Source organism: Zalophus californianus, chromosome 12 (assembly GCF_009762305.2).
Source record: "Zalophus californianus isolate mZalCal1 chromosome 12, mZalCal1.pri.v2, whole genome shotgun sequence".
NCBI lineage: Eukaryota > Metazoa > Chordata > Mammalia > Carnivora > Otariidae > Zalophus > Zalophus californianus.
The window spans coordinates 88,372,673-88,393,517 of NC_045606.1; the positions used below are offsets into that span (position 1 = coordinate 88,372,673).

The following is a 20,845-nucleotide window of genomic DNA, read 5'->3' on the forward strand; positions in this document are numbered from 1 at the left end:
ATATGCGGGTTGGACTGGTGTTAAGCACACAGGAATCCAAGCAAAGAATTAAGGCAATTATTATCTCCAGGGAAGATTAACAGTTTTGCGGGGAAGGAAAAAAAATCAGTTTTCTACACAGCTCCACTACTGTGTGTGGTATTTACATGTTACAATATCGCAGACACTGAATATTGATTTAAACAAAACCAGTTTGGACGGAGGAGGAGGAGAAGACTCATGCTTGAGGAACACAGAGTCAGGGAGAAGAAAGCTAAATCTTCATCTGTTACAGTTGCCCAATCAACAGATTAGGCCTGAAGCTGAAAACCCAGAAAGTACCGATACACACAGGTTATTGTGAGAACTGAGGTGAATACCCTAAGAATCCGCCTGACAGGTGAAAGCACTTGCCTCTGGAGAAGGTGGGAGAATGTGGGGTTGCTGCTTTTCATAAAGAACTCTAAACTGTTTGACACTTTTTGAGACTATTGGGCATTGTAACCTCAGACGAATTTTTAAATATATATATTTCTGTCTCTTGAATACCATATCACTGTACTCACCAGTGTTCAATTGTCAGAGGATCTATTTTATATTCGTACCAGAAAGTTAATTTGGTCTCTGCCTTGAAGGCATTGTCAGTAAGGTTACGCTAAATATTTAGAAATTCTGCTTTGAATCAAAACACCTGCCCTCACTGTGTGCCCAGTACTCAGCACTCAGTGCTAAGCACTCTCACACCTTATCTCCAATTTCCACAACAACCATATCAAGCAGGAAGGTTTCCATTTCACCGATAAGAAACCGATGCTGGTGCTCAACTTTGTTAAATAATTTGCTAACCTGCAGCAGAGAGCCCTGACCCCAGAGCCCCTCTTCTTCCAATCAGACCTCAATTTCTAGGATTTCTGTTTAAAAGAACTACAAATAAATAAATAAGATCCTTAAAATAAAATAAAATATAAAAGAGGTGCCTGGGTGGCTCAGTCGTTGAGCGTCTGCTTTCGGCTCAGGTCATGATCCCAGGGTCCTGGGATCGAGCCCCGCATCAGGCTCCCTGCTCCGCGGGAAGCCTGCTTCTCCCTCTCCCGCTCCCCCTGCTTGTGTTCCCTCTCTTGCTATGTCTCTCTGTCAAATAAATAAATAAAATCTTAAAAATAAAATAAAAGAACTACAAAGGGGGGGGAGTGAGGCATTTCAAAGAACTCCCCCTGGGGGAAGGACAGGGGGAGGGGAAAGGATTCCAGTATTCGCAGGGTAGCTGTCTACTGACTTAAACGAGCTTTGCTCCAAATGGAATGCCCAGCTGGTCATGTGAGCCAAGAAAGCAATTTTTTAAACTCTGGCTAGGAGCCCCGGTGATTACAAAATAAAAGCTTCGTCCTGCTCTTATTTTGAAGGAAGAGACGTTCCGGGGGCCTAAACATCCTGGTGGAACCCCGAAGAACACCAAGGTTTGGGTCCCGGGAAGCCCAGCCATCCCACAGAGGCGGTTTGGGAAAAGAAAGGGGCAGACAGACGGTGGGACTGGGCCCGGGGTCTTAGACCGGCGGACGGGGACGGTCCCTTGCGAATAAAACCCTAGGTCGTGTTTACGCGGCGTCTAAACGCTGGGCCCTTCGCCGTGCGGGATCCGGGTGTGCTGCCCACTCACCTGGCTCTTGCCGTCCCTCGGCTCGCGGGCTCTAGTGTGGGGACAGGACGCGAGCTGCTGAACCGCCACGGTTGTTTACCTCCCTTTTTTCCGAAAAGTCACGGGCCACCGGGGAGTGAAGAAATGAAAGTGAAATCAGCTGCTGGGGCACCAGTCCGCATCAGGGGCCCGGCTTCCAGAGCGCTGTTGGCTTGGGCACGAGCGCCAACGCAAGCAGGGCCGCCGCCCCGCCCCGCGTCGGTCCGCTCGGCCCTGCTGCCCCCCGCGACCCCCCGCTGCCCCGGCCCCTCTCCGGAGCCCGCGCGGGACCCGCCTGCCTGCGAGGCTCGCCGCGGGGTCCGCCTCTTCTGCGGTAAGTACCCGCCCGCACGCGACCCAGCTGGCCCCCGGCTAGCCTCAGGCCCGCGCACGCCTCCCACGTTCCGGCAACGAGCCCGGGCCCGCTCCTGGCCCCCCGCCCCAGGACCCGCGCTGCCCTGCGCGCTCGGCCCTCCTTCCCGCAGCTCCCTCCAGCACCAACGTGGGCGCCCCCGGCCCCCAAGACGGTGCGGGCGTCGCCAGTGTCCCCCGGGAGAGCCACACCGGGACAAGTGTGGCCGCCAGGGGCTCGCCCCAAGTCCGTACAAATCCGTGTGTGTGGCCTGCGGGGTGGGCTGCTGCGCAGAAACGGGCAGCCAGGCGGGAGCAGATCCGCGACTCACAGGAGCTAAACTAGTCCTCAAAGTTACAAAACCACACTTAAAATCCTTAAAACACACACCGCGGGTTAAGATTGTCAGAAAGACCTGTGTTCTTGACTCGGGCTATTACAGGGTCTAAGATTTTTCGGACCCTCTGTTATTAGACTGCATTGCTTCTCATGACCCGATGGGATATTGGTGCTGCTGGTGCTTATCTTAAAATACTTTACTATGGACTGTTCCTTAATAACTTCTGCTATACTTCCTCACCTGTAAAACCAAAGGCTTCTTTGGGAAAGAAAACACACACACACACACACACACACACTATGGACTGTTCCTTGGGAAAGAACACACACACACACACACACACACACACTATGGACTGTTCCTTGGGAAAGAAAACACACACACACACACACACACACACACACACACACACACACACTATGGACTGTTCCTTAATAACTTCTGTTATACTTCTTCACCTGTAAAACCAAAGGCTCCTTTGGGAAAGACACACACACACACACACACACAATTCCTTCTTTCCTTCTTTCCTCCTGACAACTAGTGTGCATTTTTCAGTATCTTCTCCCTACACCCCCTCCCTCCCCAAGCCCCAGACCTGAGACTCAGTTCCTAAAGACTGTGGATTTTGTACATATTCCCCTTTCTCCGTGTTCTTTCCAGCCAACGCCTGCCTTATCTCACCTAATCCTGAAGAGTGTTTATGTTTGTTTTCTGCATCTCAGTTTTACATAAATACAACACCTAATTCTGGGATATTTTTAATGCAAAAAGAGAACAGTTGTCCATAAGGCTGCCACCACCCACAGGTAGCTACCATGGCTAACGTTAACATTTTAGAATGTTTCCTTAGTCTCTGTCTTGTAGTCATAACTATAGAGTGTGATTTTAGATGTGACTTTTCTAAAGTCTGCAGAGTTTCACTGCCTTGATGTGTCTTAATTTAATTCCACTGGTGGGCATTCGAGTTCCTTCCCATTTTTTGCCTAATACTACGATGAACATTCCTGTATATAAATCGTTGAATGCGTTTCTGATTGCTGCCTTAGGATAAACTCCTAAGTGGAGTTACTAGGCCAGAAAGAATGGTTTTTAGGGGTTTCAGTGCATATTGCCAAATTGCCTCCTAGAAAGTCTGCACGGATGTTTAACCATTTCCACCATCACTGCATGAACATGCCCGCTTTGCCATGCCTTCTGTGACAACCAACGTTTTCATCTGCGGTTTTGATAGGGAAACTCCTAGGTTATTTGACTTGGCATATCTTTGCTTGCATTACAAAAGGTATAGACTTTTTTTCATGTTAGTTAATGAGATACCGCGATTTACATAGGAAGAATATATATTTGGTCTTTATTCCCCTTCTTGGCACAGAGCTCCTAAAACCCTTGGAATTTCCTAAGTGATAATAGAGATAAGGGTGTCTTCTTTATTCGCTAGGAAGCTCCTTTCAAGCACATCTGGGTTTATGTTAATGAGCTGACTTCTGGCAAATCTCTATAGATGGGGTTTGGTTGTCAGGGGAAGCAACCCTGGGATTAGAGGGGAACTTTTAGCCCCAGCCCACAACCTCCAGGGAGGCCGACTGGCTGGAGATTCAATCACCCACACCCAGTGCCCAGTGATGTTATCCATCGGTCCCAGTAATGAAGCCTCCTCTGGAGCGGGGAGTGGGGGCGGAGGCCGCTTATGGGACCGAGCCCTTTGCCTGTGGGACCTGACACTCTCTTCAAGTAGATGGTGTCAGAATTGAGTTAAATAGGACACCAGCTGGTGTCACAGCAATTGTCACACCAATTGCTTGGTGGAGGGAAACTCCCACACATTTGGTGGAGAGTATAAAGCTACAGTGACCTATTTGGCAGTCCTTCTCTTCTGAAATGTCCTCATATTCTTTGTCCCTTCTTACAGGGGTTGTTTTTCTTACCTATTTGTATGAACATTTGGTATATTAGTAATATTACTCATTTCATATTTATTGCAGATATTTTCCACGCTCATTGACTTGTGATTTTATTATGTTATATGGAAATGTAACTAAACGGTTAAATCTGTACAATTTTTTTGTGATTTCAATTTGCTTTTAAGTTCAAAGTGTTCTTTCTCAGTCGTAAATCAAATCTTCACTTTTTTCTAGGTCTTTTCTTTTTTCCCCTCTATTCGTTACATGTCGTTTGGATCCATGTGAACTTTATTTTGATATGTGGCGAGAGACAAGGACTTAAACCAGTTTTGTCTGGTTTTCAGTTAGCTCATCAACCGCTCCAGCGCTAGTTAATGGAAAACCTCCCACTGAACTGTAATGCCACTTTTATCACGTATTAACTTCCTACATGTGTCTTTTTTTTTTTAAAGATTTTATTTATTTATACATGAGAGACAGAGGAGGAGAGAGAGAGAGGGAGAGAGAGAGAGAGAGAGAGAGAGAGAAGCAGAGGGAGAAGCAGGCTCCCAAGGAGCGGGGAACCCGACGCGGGTCTCGATCCCAGGACTCTGGGATCATGACCTGAGCCGAAGGCAGACGCTTAACCATCTGAGCCACCCAGGCGCCCCTCTACATGTGTCTTTTCTGAGATACTCCACTCTTGAGCCTTCCAGCCCAGTACCCCCGGGGGGCTACCACCGGCGGGGGGGTTGGGGCCCAATTTCCCCCGTTATTTCTAGGAATCTACCTGGGAACTGGATCCTGCAATTATTTCAGTGACTCTAGACTCAGAATGGTACATCTTCAAGTGATTTAATAAGTGTTAACACATACCTGCAAATTTAATCTTGGAATACACGGGCAGTGTGTTCTCATTAGCAACTGAGCTTCCTCAGAGCTTGGCACCCCGGGCTCACACCACCTCAGCGTCCTCAGCCCTGTCAAATGACAAAATGAAAACAATTCAGGCAGGAGTTTACCCTTCCTTGATTTGAGGGACAAGCCGTGGACTGGGGGAGGACAGCGCCTCCCAAGCATGGAGCACCGGGGTGGGATTTGGGGCAAGAGCCCGTGGTGGAGCGAAGCCGCAGTGTGGAAACCAGGGGGCATGACTGGCTAGGAGGCCCTGCTCTGTGGGGTAAGGCGAGCTAGCGGAAGCGGGGTTGGAGGGTTGTGCTCCGTGTGCGTTAGGTGTCCTCGATGGCTGACTTAGGCTGAGAACTGCCACCTGGGCTGGGCCCTGCTGCGGCCTCCACGTTGTGGTCCAGGCACACGAAGAATTCAGTGTGTCAGCCCCAACCTAGACATCAACAGACTTTGGGAGGGGATCCTGAGACGCCCAGCGCTTTTGTGAGGGGAGCTAGCTTCTGTCAGCCTCTGCCCTCTCCTCAGGCCACCAGCCCACCCCAGCCCTGAGACTGACCAGGCCAGGACTGGCTTTCGCAGGTTCCCCAAATACTGGCCCTGCAGGCTGGGGCGGGGGGGGGGGGGAAGCCCCAGGGCGTCTGCTACTCAACTTGGTGGTGAGTTGCTTTCTTTGAGTTATTTTGTGTCTTGAAGCCCTTTCAGATGCATTACAAACTCGCCAGGGAAGAACCCTCCCCTCCCACGTGAGGATGGAGGTCAAGTTCCTGGGAAACTTACCCCTATTTCCAGCCAACTCTCTAAAGACCTCTTGAAAAAGTTAAGGTCTAGGTGTTCGTGACTGTCGATTATTCTCGACGTCCTCCTCTTCTTGGGTGTAACAACATTCAAGTAGGTCTCGGTGCGTCCCTCAGGGCTACCTGGCAGGAAGCGTGTGAAGTAGCCCCTGGACTTGGCTCCGTCTGTCCCAAATCACAGGGCCGCTAGTTCCTTGTGTTTGGGGGAATAGGGACATGAGTTAAGGGAACACTCGGTTAGAAGGCTATAATCCACACCTGTCACCCTGGCCTACGAGGCCCTCCGGGACCGGGGACTACTCGCCGGTCCGGACTGGTCTCGTCCCCTCTCCTCAGTCACGGGGCTGCCGCCGCCCCGGGCCCTGGAAATCTGTTCGTCTCCCAACCAAGCGTTCAAAACTACTGCACTCGCTCCCGGGAAGGCTCTTCCCCTGGCCCAGCTCAGCAGGGCTCTTTCACGTCCCTCCGGCCTCAAACCAAATACCTCCTCCCCACGCAGGCCTTCCCTGACCCACTGATCGAGACTAATGGCTTCCTCCTGTCACCTTCTCTCCTTTACTTCATCCTGTTTATTTCCTTCCCAAATCTTTTCAAAATTATAATTATCTTTTTAAAAGTATACCGTTGGCGTTGGTCTCCCCAACCTAGAAGGCAAGCTCAGTGAAGCCAGGCCCCTGGTTTGCCCTGAGTGCTACTGATTCCACAGGGCCTGTGACAGGGGGAACCATCCAAAATGGGCCGTTCATGGAGTCACGAGAGGAAACCCTGGCCTCCTCGGTAGGAGGGGGCTGTGGCTCTCTGTCGGGATTGTGGGAGAGGGCCGGGCGGGAGAACCAAGAGCGACAGCCAACGGCAGTCCTAGTTTCTAGTACTACTTGCCTTCAAACTCTGCTTCAGGTCCGGGGAACCTTAACCTTAGCCTCCCATCAACTAGTTGTGGAGTCCCGCCGCGAAACACCAAATGCGGATGGGCCCAAGGTGCAGGCCTGTGCTCATTATGAAGGACTGTTTCTCCCTCTAAATTGTCTTTGATCTTTGCCCTCAACGGGATCATCTGCTTGCAGGGGCTAGTAAGCAACAAAACAGATGAACCAAGAGCCAGTTAACGTCACTGGAACCACTGACACAGCCTACTTGAGTAGCTCGGCCAACGTGGAGGCCTTGAGCCTGATGATTTGGGCCCTCCAAGCAGTCTCGGGGTGTGGTCCTGTTTCTGCCTACGAAGCTGCTTTCGTTTACGTGCAGAATTAAGTGCATCAAAATGGCACGTGTTGCATAAAACACCAACTGCGGGGAGACCCGGGCAGATGTCCCCACCTGCACACACTTGGGAGGCACTGCTGCGGCCCAGTTTGGAAAAAGAAGAACCTGGGCTCCTATTTCTGCCAAAGGAAATATGACACATTTCCCTTTCTTCTTCCCTTTTGATTTTTGTCAGAGCCACACCCCAACCGTGAACACACTGATCAGAGAGGAGTTAGTCCGGGCCAGCCACCGCCTCTGACAACTAAGCACTCCCCCGGGCTCGTCCCCTGTCAGATGGTCCGTGTGGCTTCATTCCACTGACATTTTCTTCCCTGGCTTCGCTTCGCTCTCCATTCATGCGGCACTCCCAGCCCTCCTCTCCCTGCCCTCACCTCCCTTTTCTCCCCTGTATCGATCTCCATGGATGGATCGATTGCGGACAATGCTCCACCAGGATTAGCGGAGCTGGTGCAGCAGGCTGTGCGCCAGGCACCAGTCGGTCGGTGTGGACAACTGCCATGCTTCGGTCTCACAACAGCCCCCAGGAACAGGCCTGTGATGTTCCAGACGGGGAGGGACGTGCCCAAACTCTGAGCCCAGAGTCGGGGGGTGGGGGCTGTAAACACAGGGAGGAGTTTGAGCAACTGTGTGCCGTTGCGAACCTTCATTCAGTCATTCACATGTCACTCAATAGACATTGAGTGCCTGCCTTGTGCCTGGTGGCCCTGGGTGTTGGGGCCATAACAGTAAAAGATAGATTTTTTTCGTAGATAAACAGCCAGCCAGCCAGCCAGCTAACCACAGACACATGAATGAGCAGCAGAGAAGTCCTGGCCCTCATGGAGTTTATATCCCACTGGGGGCGAGGGTGGGGGAACAAGAAAAGGTTGAGGATGGGAGATGGTAAAAAGGCTGCCGGGAGAGAGCAGGAAAGGGGCCCAGGGAGCCCCGGCTGTGGCTGCTGGGCTGCAGGGGGGGGGGGGTGCAGTCGGTCAAGGTGAAGATGCTAATCGGGCAGCCTCCCTGAGAAAGGAACACTGGAGCAGAGAGACCCAAGGGAGACCCGTGACAACAGAAGAGCATTCCAGGCAGAGGAACTGGCAAGTACCCAAGTCCTGACTTGCCTCCAGTTCTTGGAAAATACAGCGGAAGTCACTGTTAGTGGAAACTGGGGGTTGGGCGGGGAGGGTGGGGAGCAAGGCTAACAGGAGAGGTCCGGTCCTCAAAGGAGCAGGAAGAAGGCCAGGTCATTGTTCATGTTGCACGGGAAAAGAGGGCACCCTTGCTAGCACGTTCCAGAAGACGTACGGCCCTCCAGGGTGAGCACAGGATAGTGTTCCGGGGGGGAGGAAGTCGGAGATCCGGGAGTCCAGTGCCCATACTCCTGGAGGGGCAGCTCTCCGTGGGCCCCCCACGCCCCGCTGCGGGCCACATTCCAAGGGCTCGCTGAACACCTACTGAGTGGAACAGAATTGCCGCGGGTGGCGGACGAGCGGTCACGTGGCATGAAAGACGTGCAGGGGTGCCCTGTGAGGCCCCCTCGGGACGTCGTGAGCAACAGAGGCACGCAGGTGTGAATCGGGTAGATGGTGAGAGACTTAAGCCCCAGCTCCACAGAACGTCTGGGTACTGGGTGACATTAGACGTGCGGGCAGGAAGAACGGATTGAAAAAAACATAGGACGAGGGTGGGTCTTGTTTTTATATAAGACAAAGGAGAGAAGGGAGTTTTGTGGGAATCTCGATTATGGGGCTAAGAGGAAAATGTAACATGGAAAGCCATGTAGGATCAACACGGGTATACAACAGAGCTCTACAGTGACTAAGCGGGTGGGTGTTTTAGCCGAGATGGAGACCGGAGCTTCTGACCCTCCTCTGTGAAAGGGAACAAAGGTGCCAGGACAGTTTGTAAAGTTTCTTTTGATTCCATGAGTCAGGAGAGGGCACTTCAGGGGTCTTGAGAAGCAAGTGCCAGTGGCAAGAGACGGCGGTTCACCAACATCCACCACAGCATTATTTCTAGTCTTACAAAGTAATGTCGAACAACGTAATATATACAGGTGTACTCACGCTATCACGGTGTTTACAAAGCGGGATCCACAGTTATGCGAGCCCAACTGTGTAAAACAGCATATGGAAGGGGGAATGCGTTGTTAAAGAGTGGTTATTTCTACAGCCCAAAGGTATAGATGATTTTTAGTCGTTCGCATATTTTTCTAGCGTTCTACAGTCAGCATCTATTGCTTTGTTGTAAACAGGAAAATGTTCAGCTAAAAAGGGCGACAGTGACTCAGCAGTCTCCCGGGCTACCTCTGAAGGAAGCAAGGCTTATTGTGAAAGGGAATTAAAAAGTTCATGGTGGCAAGAACGTGGTTGCTAGGATTGTTAAAGGCCAAAAAAGCCGGGGGGGCTCCTACGACAGCAGGGGAGGGGAGTGCCATGGGCTTCCCCAGCCAAACACTGCAAGCTTTCACTAGGGAACGTTTAGACAAAGAAGCTAGGACCAGCCTCCAGCCGCTTAGAGCACGAGTCCTGAAGTCCAGCTGTCCTACAGGACACGAGTAGCAGCCAGCCCAGTGCCGTGCGGCCCCACGTCCTGGTCCCAAGTCCGTGTTCTTTCTCTCCCTCCGGGCACTTTCTGTTCTCACAGAACAAACACGGGACGAGGTCAGACACCCCTTCCTTCCAGTCAGCTGTGGGAAAGAGGGAGGGCCCGCTCCTCCCCAGGGGACCCTTCAGGCGCTGACCGGATGTCACTCTAGTTTGTCCCCAGCACCTGGTGTCTTCTAAGGCCTAAGGCCGGCAGCACTGAGTTCCCACGGCTCTGGGCTGTCAACGGCCACTTTATTCCACACCGGAAGATTTACAAATATAAAGGTATCGTATGCAGACAACTGTTGTAGAGGCCAGTTTGGAGAAGTCCTTCGGAGTAAAAAAAGGAGTGAAAAGATTTTTCAAATACGATGAGGAAGGTGTCTACTACATTACAGGGACTACCATGAAGTTTTCTGCAGGTCAATTGGGCAATATGCAATAAAATCACCAAAAATTTTTTTTACTTTTGACTCTGATTGTACTCTTAGAGATCTAGCCTAAGGAAAAATCAGAATCGTACAAGCATCTTCCCTGATTGTCGCTTATAATGGTGAAAAATGGACACAACTTGTCTGACAGTGTCATGGATAAATCTATGACATGAGCTATTACGCAGCCATTAACCACGTTTTTGAAGACTATCTAATAGCTTCGAGAAAAGGTTCACAATAGTCGGTGAGAAAATCATTGTGGTCAACTGTATGATTATTTAAAAATACACCACATACGAAAAAAAATATTGGTAGAAAATTAACAGTGATTCTATGTATGCGGTGGGAGAAGAGGTGATTTTTTTCTATTTTTTCTTTTAAAAATGACTTTCCAAGATTTCTATAATTACTGTTGTCAGGGGAAAAATCGTAGACACTTAAAAAGTAGGGAGTACGACGGTGTGATTTCATTACCAGGTGGCCTCTCGTCTTCACCAAGTCCTGACTCCCAGAGCCAGGCAGCTGAGCTCACAGAGCTCCTCAACCCCAGCTCACGTGAGAACGCACCACAGAGCTTCTAGAACAACCAGTGCCTGCCCCCAACCTCAGAAGTTCTGATTTGACTGATCTGGGTCCCACTGATGGTGGTTCTTCCAGCTCCTGGGTGGTGCTGCTGTCGCCCACGGAGCCTTTAGCACCGCCCTCCCCCTCTGGGCCCCCAAGGAGAGGCGTCTCCTTCACCCCCGATGAGCCCACCCTCGTCAGGATCTGAGCAACTCCCTCAGATGTTTTCAGTGGCTTGTGGTGTTGAAAGTGCAGCGAAGCCCCTATTGAGAGGGCATCAGTGTGCACGTTTCAGGTACTCCCAGCTGCCCCGCGGGGCGGGGAGGCTTCCCCCTGAACTTGGCCCAGAGAGGCGGCTGAGGACTCACCGAGCAGGTGCTGCCTGGAGGCTCCCTCTAATTTCTGGTTCCCGCTGGGGTTGGGAGGAAGGGTGCCACGGGTGTTTACGGAATTCCAGGAGCTGTGAGGATGCTCACAGATGTGCCTTCCCGCAGGTACCCAGAAGACGGCCGTGCCAAGCGCAGGGGAAAATGACCATGCCCAGCCCAAGGCGGGGCGCGCAGCTGCTCTTCCTGGCCATCATGGCCGTCACGGTGGCGGCCATCTCCCTGCTCTTCTATGCTCTCCTCTGGAAGGCCGGCAACCTCATAGACCTGCCCAACCTCAGAGTCGGCTTCTACAACTTCTGCCTGTGGGACCAGGGCACCGGCTCCCTGCGGTGCCGCCAGTTCCCTGAGCTGGAGGCCCTGGGCGTGCCGCGGGTCGGCCTGGCCCTGGCCAGGCTTGGTGCCTATGGGGCCCTGGTCTTCACGCTCTTTGTCCCCCTGCCTCTCTTCCTGGCCTGGTGCAACAGCAGCGATGGAGAGTGGCGGCTGGCGGTGGGCTTCCTGGCCACATCCACCACGCTGCTGGCCGGCGGCCTGGGCCTCTTCCTCACCTACACCTGGAAGTGGGTCAGGCTCTCCCTGCTGGAGCCCGGGTTTCTAGCTCTGGGCACTGCGCAGGCCTTACTCGTCGCCTTGCTCATGGCCACGATCCTGTTTCCTCAGAGGGCGGAGGACAAGAGCAAGCTGGACAGCTACTAGGTCTGTCGGAAGGCTTACGTGATCGCAAGAGTTCGGTCTGAACCATGCTCAGAGAAGGTGCCAGAAACTTGAGGGGCTGCTCTGTCTCCTCAGCCTGTTTGACAGTGAATGCCCATCTCACGCCCTCGTAGCCGGGCCCCGCCATGGAGAGGGGAGGTACCCAGGGTCAAGAGGCCTTGACTTCCAAAGTTCCCAAGGGCACCCCCAGACCACGCAGCTCACCATCCTGAGGACTCCTGCTTTCCTGCACTGATCTGAGCAAGCCATTCTCATTCCATCCTCAGGATCATGGAGAGAGGACTCCTGTCATGAGGCCTGACTTCCAGGGCAATTTGCCAAATGTCAAACTAGAACCCAGTGAAGGTTTATGTCAACCAACGGGGAACATGAGAGAGAGCTCGCCTCAGTGTCCCTCGGGGCCCCGGTTAGCAAGCTCCCCCCACTCCGTGGTGGGTGTGATACGATGAACCCCCTTTCCCTAATACCACTCCCGAAGGCCCAGGAGTGAGCCCTTGAGGGATTCACTAGAGACCGAACCCCTGGGCACAAAGAGAAGCCTCGGTGGTTCCGAAGGCTCTCCTGGAGAGGCTCTTGGACCCGAGGCCAGACAGAGCACGGGCATCGGCGGGCAAAACATTCCTAGCACGGGCCCCGGGAGTTGGGAACAGAATACACCAAACCCCCGGAGAGGTGAGGGAGGTGAACAGAACAGCTCCAGGCACGTACAGATGCTGCATCTCTTCACTTCTCCACCCAGAACTGCAAAGGATAAAAGCACAGCCTTCGTCTTGGGAACCGGTTTGTATTTCTGAGCACCTGCACATCGGAAAACCTGGACGGCAGATGCCTGCCTCGTTCCATCTGTCCAAAGGCACGCTGAATAGAGACAGAACGATGGACTCTGGCAGGATCTCGGCTGTAGAGGCTCCTGCGGGCTCCTGTCCCAGTCTTGCTTTCCAACTGCCCAGGGACGAGGGCTTAGCCGCCGAGTGGAAGGGCAGGTGGCAGCGTGGGGGGGTGGGGGGGCAGAGGCCTTCCAGTGCAGATCCCAGGCAGAGCCCTGTGGGCATGACATCTGCCTCCCGGGCTGCACGGGGGATGGAAACTCGCTTTAAAAGAGGCTTCCTCCTTAGAAAGAGATCCCACTGACTAAACTGTCAGAATTCCAGTGAACTTAGCAGCTATACGCTTTCTTCTTTCAAATTTATGAAGGTGACTCTTCGGTTCCAATAAATGTGACCCCCTTGTCCACCTTTCCCCGAACCTGGGAAGTGAATAAAGCCAGACCGTCCGAGCGGGGGAGGTACAGAGCAGAAATTCTATGGTTCCTCACTTCCACACACTCACCGGGACAGCTCCCAAGGCCCAGAGCCTCCTGGGCTTCCCCTCCTTGGTGCATCTGCCAGCCCGGGGAGGGGAGGACTGGGCCCCTTAGGCACCCTCGGCCAGGCCCCAGGCCGGGAAGGGAAGCTGGCTTCCCTCAGCGCCTGGGAAGGAAGTCCTGGGAAGTCTGTGCCTTAGCTGAAAAATATCTCCCGGACGTATTTTAACATGTCATCGTCCTCCGCAGGGCTCCTGCTGCACGCAGCCTCGGACCCCGTGCGCCCCCGAGGAGGGCCGAGGCCTGGAGGAAGGGCGTCTTGCCCATTGCCCTCACCCTCACTTCCACTCCCAGGAGAACTCGGTGACAACGTTGAGCAGGTTGGGGACAGTTGTTGTTTGCCAGCGCCCGCCAGGGTCGGCGGCTCGAAGGGCTTTTCCTGTTCCCGGGCCTGCAGGAGGACAAACGAGAGGCGAAGCAGACGTGATGTTATTTCCCGAGTGAACGTGACGGCTTATCTGCCAGCGGTGCAGAAGCCACCGCGAAGCGAGCGTGTGACCAGGCCAAGCACTGCTCCCTGATCAGAGCCTCTCCTCCCGCTCCCCTCCCTCCTACCCCCTCACAGCTCCTGCAGAAGTCAAGACCAACGTGGGAGAGATGTGGGCAGGGGCCCGAGGAATACCAGAGTGGAAAAGAAAAACAGGAAAAATATATCTGGAAAGGCAGGGCTGACAGAATGGAAGGAGCAGGGGATACAAAACTTGAGTGTGGGCCTAAGCTCTGGCACTTATTGGCGGTATAACTAAGGGGAAATCCCTGGGCCTCGATTTCTTTATCTGTAAAATGGGGATAATATCTGAAATAACGATCACCAGGTGATGGCAAGGATTAAATGAGACAATAATCCATGAAAGTACCCGGTCAGCTACCCAATACTAAGGCGCTACAATTACTATTCGCCTCAGAGGCCAGGAAGGCATTCGGCTAAGAAGTACAATGGTCAGGAGTCACCGAGACCCGTCGGAGAACATAAGCAGTTAAAGACTTCCCGTCCCCTTCCACATACCAGCACAGAGTCACCCCGGAGATGGCTGCCCTCCCTCCCACAGCAACTCCCTCCCCACGTGTCCAGCCCCAAACATTAAGTCCCACCTCGCATGGGGAGAGGCCAAGGGTAGCACGACCTTGAGAGAAGTGCCAGACGAGGGCCTGGTGGAAGAAATGGGAGGACAGATGCCGCCCCCCTCCCCTAAGGCCGCCTGAGAATGCAGGGTGTCTCTTGTATTGCCATTAATCAAGGGCCCAGTCCGGCTTCCGGCCCTCAGAGTAAGAGACACAGCTGACCGTACCTCAATCAGGGTCCCCAGAGCGACGGCTACCATTTCAGCTTCACTCATGCAGTACACAGTCCTCACTGCAGCGAGCCTGAAAGGAAGGCATGACGCTAGGGTGGGGACGGACGGGTCTCAGGTCTCACGAGGGGGAAGAACATGAGAGTAAGAGTCACATCCCCAGGCCTACCCACCCGCTGCTGCTTTCCAATTTGGCCGGCTCCTGACAGTGCCCCACACTCAAGGGACACCAGCAGATCAAATAGATCATCGCGCCCAGACGTGACTGACCCCCACCTGCACCCATGACCACAGTAGAGCAGGACTGCAAGTCAGAAGGGAGGTGGGTCCAGTTAGGACAACTTAGAAAAGGAAGAGCCAGGGAGGGGGGCACTGTAGTGCCCAGTCTAGAAGAACGCAGGGACGTCCCCTCCCCAGCAGCCTGAAGACTCCCCAAATTACCACCATTCAACTAACTGGCCCTGCAGCTTCTGATTCCATGCTGGCCCAGCGACTGCTACTCATCTGTCTGTCCCTGAAGATCTGCCCGCGGGGAGGCTGGACCCTGGTCCACTTAGCTTGACTCCTGGCTGGTCACAATTTTTGGTGCAAATGAAGAGCTTGGCATTTTGGACAAGTGGTGTCTGAGAGAGCTTGGCTAATGTGTGCAAGCCAGAGGGGGAGCACTGCCTGGGAGCTGGCCCTCAATGGCCTGGCTGCAGAGATGCACCCGCAGAGGCGGGGTCTGTCTGTGAGGGGAGGGCTCACTTCACCCCTGCAGGCTGTGCACCGGCAAGCTGAAAAGGCTTCTGCAGGGCTGAAACACCCACCCACCTACCTGTGGAAGGCTCAGCCCCAGCAACTGCTATGCCCCCAAACCCTCCCTCCTCCTGATTCCCCGGGAACCCCAACCGGAAGTTGTCCCACCTTGTTGCAACAGTTTCCTGTGCTGCCGCCGGCCGTCTCCTCCCCTTGGGGGTCTTCACTGGAACCTTTCTCTTCTCGGCCTCCTGGGTTGTCATCCATGTGGGAAGGACCCTCTTTTTATCCTCAGATTTTAAGTCTCCCATCTCGCTTTTCTCTCCTGAAGATGAGTCAGGGCCCAGGCTTAATGATTTGCTTTTCTAATTCAGGACAGTAAACCCCACTCTCATCACACCAGGAATTATAGGTCTGTGTGTCCTGTAACAAAGTCCAGTGAATTCTAAGAAGTTAGAATTCTTCCAGTTATCAGCTGTAATTACTGGTCAGGACAGGCCAGAGGTTAGCCGGGCAGAGAGCAGGGCCCAGGAGACTAAGACGGGCCATTCCCCTTCTCCTTTCCATCCAAGATGCTCGCTGCCCTCAGGGTGCCCCACCTCTCCTACCCTTAACATAGCTGTCATGATCTCTCCCTCATCTCCCCAACTCCAGACTTATTTCCTCTACCTTGGTGTGGTTACAGGGAAGCCCAAGACCCTTTTGATCCCCAGTAAGGTTGAATCAACCAACACTCCCTCCCTTAATCCAAAGATACTTCTGACTGGCCAGATTTTAGCCAGTAGTAGGGATCAGGGACCACAGCTGATGCTGGCTCTGGGATGGGAGAATCCCAAAGGCCCCAGGGCAGCCTCTCATCTAACCTGGTCTCTCTTCTCCCCTCCCCCTAACGCTCAAGTCCTCACCCTAGGGCTCAAAGGGTACAAATCGAGTCCTGACAGCAGCTTAGGGCTCCGCCTAGGGAGGAGCTTACTGGAGCAGAGGTTTGCCTAGAAAAGGGTCAGTCCCGAATAAGGGATCCCTCTCTGAGTCATAATCATTTATGACTCATCTAGGCTGTCTACAACTTAAGAAAAAAATGAGCAGGACGTCATCCTAACCTTTCTGGCCAGAGGACAGACCTTGGCCAACGTACCTCGTTGTAGTCCCAACGTTAATAGTCATTCCCACAACTAACGAGCACTGCTAACCGCCAGGCATACGGACATTTATTCGACCCCGACCCCAGATATTATCAAGCCCATCTTACAAACGAGGAATTGACTGCAATGTGCACAAGGTTACAAAGTTTGAAATGGGCAGCCAGGACTCGCAGCCGAGTCGTGCAGGCCAAACCTTGCGCCTAACAGCCGCCATGCTGCCGGGGCTCCAAGGAGGGCAGAGGCCCGGCGGGGAGGGCCGGGAAAGCAGAACGAGCCCGCTCTACCTGGGGGAAACCCAGCTCCGCAGGCTCGGAATGGGCCCGGCACTCCCGATCCACCGCCCGCCGCTGCCTCGGGGACCGTGCGCCGCCCCGACCGCGGCGAGACGAGTGCCAACCTGCAGGGGCGAGAGCGGAGGGGAGGCACGTGGACCTGCACGCGGGGCCTAGCGGACCACGGAAGGGAAGCCGCCCGCACGCTCGCTCGCGGCCCCGGTGCTCCGGGCAGGGGGGCAGGACGGAGCTCAGTCCGGACCGCGCGCTCCTCCGGTCCGGGCTCCCTGCCTCCCCGGCTCCCGCGCCGCTCTTCCGGGGTTCCCGGGGGCGGGCCCGAGAGGCGGCCCGGGGCGGCGGTGGGGACGCGGCACTGCCCCGCCCCGCGCCGCCCAGCTTCTGCACTTCCGATCCCGGCCGCGGCCCGCGCAGAGACCCGGCGCGCCCCCTGCAGGCAGCTCGCGCCGCTGGCGTCCCCGCCCGCGGTCCGGGACCCGACAGTCTCTCCTGGACCAAACTCCGCCCGGGCTCCTCTGAACTCTCATCTAGGCCCTGCCTTTGGAGCTTCCCTGCCCCTCTCTGCATTGTCCAATTTTAGCAAGCATCCTACCAAGTCATTTTAGCCAGTACCCCCACCCCCAAACCTGATCGCCCTCACATTTGGGAGGGTTCCTCCTCTTTCACCATCTTCCAGGTGATGTCTGATCACCTAGATTGCCTTCAGCAAGAATCCTGGTGCTGAGTTTAGCCAGAGCCCTCCTCCTCATCCATCCCCCTTACCCCTGGTGTTTCCTCTTAGAAACTTCCCATCCACTGACCCCACCCTGCTGTAAAGTCCCTTTTCCTTGTATTGAGAGTTAAGCCTGATGGCTCTCCCCTACTACAAAACCTCACTGTAGTACCCGCCCTTGAATAAAGTCTGCCTTGATATTTTTAACAAGTGTCATGAATAATTTTCTATTTAACAGAATATTTTTTAACAGTCCCCAAACATGGCTCCATTTGAGGTGTGCTAGTCGGACTTTATTAGAGTGTTAATTCCTGCGTCCCCCCGAGTGAGAAATTAGGGTGAGGGGAGGAGGGTCTGCATTTTTTAAAGCTCAGGATTCCTACAGGGATCAAGGCCAACTCTCCCTGCTGGGGGTCCACAACCCAGGGGGAGGGAGCACAAGGTGAGCCCCTTGGGTGCAGGAAAAGAAATTAAAGCCTCTGTTTATATGTTATCTTAAAGGAAGTAGGTGTCACTAACTGAACATTCAGATTGGTGGCCAGGTGCTCCCTCTTCGAGTGGGGCAGCTCCACAAAGCTTTCCAGGTGGTCTGTGTTCAGCCTGGTTCTGAGCACTGCTATGGACACATGGAGCTAGCATCTAGTTTTAGTTCAAATCACACTCAGCTTACAGCAGGCTAAGAGAGGCCAGCAAAGAAACCCCCAGGTCACAGACATGACGAAAAACACAAGCATAAGCAGTCAGAGGTGAAACTTCTCCCGCCGTACTTTGAAGTAAAAGGATGATGAGAACAGACCGTCTGGCCCCAAAATGTGAAATTACCAAGACAGCCCTTTTAACTGTGATTTATAACAAATCCGCTAATGGGGTAATGAGTCTCCATACATTAGAGGTGCACAACAGGGGAGCTCCATCCCAAGCTTGGGGACTCCGGACCCTGAAGCTCTCTTCCAGCTGTGTGGTGCTTTGAGTTTCTCTAAAGCACTTGCACATGCTGGGCCGGAAACGTTTAACCCAATCAAGGCTTAAGGAGATAAAGCCACGGTTTCAAGTCATAAAACCAACCCGTCGTACACTGGGGTCGTCTAGCTGCAGGCTGAACCTGGACTCTGCCTCCAGTCTTTTCCGGAGGGCAACACCTGGGGGGAGGGGGGAGCAGGCCCTGCTTCTCTGGTTCCACGAAAAGTTAGAACCACTGACTTCCAGGGTCCTCTGCTCTCAAGCTGTGAAGCATCATTTTGTTTTGTGAATAAAGGAACAGAAAATACTTGTTCTTAGCGGAATCTCTCCTTCCATATTTGTCTCCCTTCAACCTCTTCCCATCGCCAGCTGAAAAATGAGGTCTGAGGAACAGGAAACCTTTGCATCTGCGTGAGCAACTTTCTGTTTGAAGGGAGAGTAGCCCAAACGGGGACAGAAAACTCAAGCTGTGGGATCTGGACAGGCTGGAGTCAACAGCTAAAGTGCTTTGAAAGCCATGCTCCCAGGCAGGCCCAGCAGAGGCAATAAGCACAGAGCAGGCAGGTCAGTGGACAGAGAGGGGGAGGCCCCGAGGGGCTCTCAAGCAGCCCGGGCCAGAGCCGGTGGGCCACACCCACGCCAGGTACGCAGACTCGGGGGGTCTGAGCTGCACTGGCTTGACGGCTTCCCAATAGGCTGCCCTTGCCCAAAAGAATGGGAGGAGGCTTGCTGGGGTTCTGGGCAGGGGTTGAACAGCTCTTGTGAAGGAGAAGGAAACTCAAGTTTGGACGTGACTGACCGGATGAGAGCTCATCCCGGAGGGGTATGTGTGGCACAGGGAGGAACACCAGGGTGAACACAGCCTGACCAGCAGTCAGGATGGAGTGAGGGCTGGGGAGAGACGGGCCAGGAGGGGGCAGGTTTGGCCACCTGTATTTGCTAATTTCAAAAGGTCAGAGGTGAATGGGATTTGGGTTTTGTTTTTAGGCAGTATCGTGGTTTTGTTTTGTGCTTTTAGGCAGTGTGCTGTGGAACCCCACACAATCTCAAGCCAAAGTCAAAACAAAAGGGAGGTGGGTGTTCAGCCCAGAGCATACAGGAAAAGAGAGAAGACATAGCTTTTCAAGCGTACTTTGTTTCTTTGCAGTCCTTAAAGCCATTCCAGTAGCTGTGGAGACCATATTGAGCAGAGAGAATGGGTAATAAGAGAAACTGAAACAAAATGGTGAAGTGAAACAGTGAATTCTCTCACTCAAATGAAACACATGACGGCTTCTTAAATGTCCTACAGAATCACCGGGGGAAATAATTTGCTGTTTCAATGCAGAAGATGGGGAAAATCGTAAATGGAGAAGTCTTGTCTCTCTTCATTTGAAAAGAGCGTTTACCAAGGTAGAAATCGGTAAAAATGTGTAAGTAACTACTTATCAGTCTCTGATGTTCTCTCATAATTGAGCCACATAAATCCCGACTCTTCCTCCAAATCCCAGCAGAATGGGAGCCAAGGCCTTAGTACCAACTTCATGATTCTCCAGAAGTAGGTAACTGGGAGTACCCCCTGCTCCGGACCTGCACCACCAGACCTGGGCTGCAGCCCAAAGAGGCCCTACGACGACTGTTCCGAGCACCGCGGCAACAAGGCCACCCCTGTCAAGTGTCAGAGCCGGAGACCCACGCCTCGCCCGCCTCAGATGCAAAAAGCTTGGCCCACTGGCTCAGGTCCTCTCACCATCCACCAGCAGAGGGCGCTGGCGGCTGGCTCCAGTCCACCTCAAGGATGTGAAGGTGACAGAATAAGCGGAGCCCCAGTGGCAGAGGGACAGGGACACCCAGGTGGATTGGGCAGCTGGAATCAGAGACCTCGGGCCCTAACCTCATCCCAAGAAGCTCCACCAACGCAGGGAAGAAAAAGAACACTACGACCTCCCTGACTGCAGCCCAAAGCAATAGGAAGAGCACAAACCTTAGCGAGCCAGTGCAGTGGGAGACAGGACGGCCTAGCTCCAAGGCAAAGCGACAAGCAAACCTCCCACACGGCTCAGTCCTACAGCTGGCAACAGCGGGCACGCAGGGCCTCCGCTCGCAGCTGACCAGCTCCCTGTAGGAACATCTGCCTCTCCAAGGGCAAAGGGCGAACCTTCTCCAACGCTCTGCTGCATGCACGCGTTCCAGAAAGAGCTACCAGGTGACCATGAGAACATTCTTTTTAAAAAAAAAAAAAAGATGAAAAATGAGCAAATATATACAAAATACTGTCAATCCCTCCTGGGCCAACAGAGCAGCCACCACACTGCATCTCCTGCTTCCTGAACTTTCCTCCCCGCCACCTGGGGCATGCCTCTTGCACAGCCCAGCGCGCTGGTCTCTGGGGCACTCGTGCCACGACTCAGTGAGGCTCCCGTCCAGTCTCTGCAGCTGGACAGAGCCGGGGTTCCCTGGACAGTTTTTCCCTGAGGAGTCCCCACACTGGCCAGGAGCG

At 53.6% G+C, this 20,845-nt stretch overlaps 3 protein-coding genes across 7 annotated transcripts in view; 1 reads left to right on the top strand and 2 right to left on the bottom strand.

Annotated features, from left to right (window-relative positions):
* Positions 1-1,858: 1,858 nt before the first annotated feature.
* TMEM140 (transmembrane protein 140) lies at positions 1,859-11,877 on the top strand. Of its 2 annotated transcripts, none has more exons than XM_027574507.2 (2): positions 1,859-1,988; positions 11,261-11,877. In XM_027574507.2, exon 2 carries the CDS (start codon positions 11,297-11,299, stop codon positions 11,849-11,851), a length of 555 nt encoding a protein of 184 aa, XP_027430308.1. In that variant the 5' UTR covers positions 1,859-1,988; positions 11,261-11,296; the 3' UTR covers positions 11,852-11,877. The 2 variants fall into 2 exon arrangements, with proteins under 2 accessions (XP_027430308.1, XP_027430307.1); XM_027574506.2 differs by lacking the exon at positions 1,859-1,988 and adding an exon at positions 8,441-8,748.
* On the bottom strand, positions 11,870-20,467 carry CYREN (cell cycle regulator of NHEJ). 4 transcript variants are annotated; one of them, XM_027574505.2, is made up of 4 exons: positions 16,689-17,190; positions 15,431-15,587; positions 14,522-14,597; positions 11,870-13,623 (listed from the first exon to the last, which is right to left on the bottom strand). In XM_027574505.2, the coding sequence occupies exons 2-4, from the start codon at positions 15,571-15,573 to the stop codon at positions 13,369-13,371; spliced, it is 474 nt and encodes a 157-aa protein (XP_027430306.1). In that variant the 5' UTR covers positions 15,574-15,587; positions 16,689-17,190; the 3' UTR covers positions 11,870-13,368. The 4 variants fall into 4 exon arrangements, with proteins under 4 accessions (XP_027430306.1, XP_027430305.1, XP_027430303.2 ...); XM_027574504.2 differs by lacking the exon at positions 16,689-17,190 and adding an exon at positions 20,330-20,467 and having other exon boundaries at positions 11,871-13,623; XM_027574502.2 differs by having other exon boundaries at positions 11,871-13,623; positions 16,802-17,531.
* WDR91 (WD repeat domain 91) overlaps positions 17,694-20,845 on the bottom strand; it is a 29,664-nt gene continuing 26,512 nt past the window's right edge. Inside the window, exon 16 of the mRNA XM_027574491.2 lies at positions 17,694-20,568. Coding sequence (XP_027430292.2) covers positions 20,411-20,568 — 158 coding nt within the window. The 3' untranslated portion in view covers positions 17,694-20,410. The remainder of the gene's footprint in view (positions 20,569-20,845) is intronic.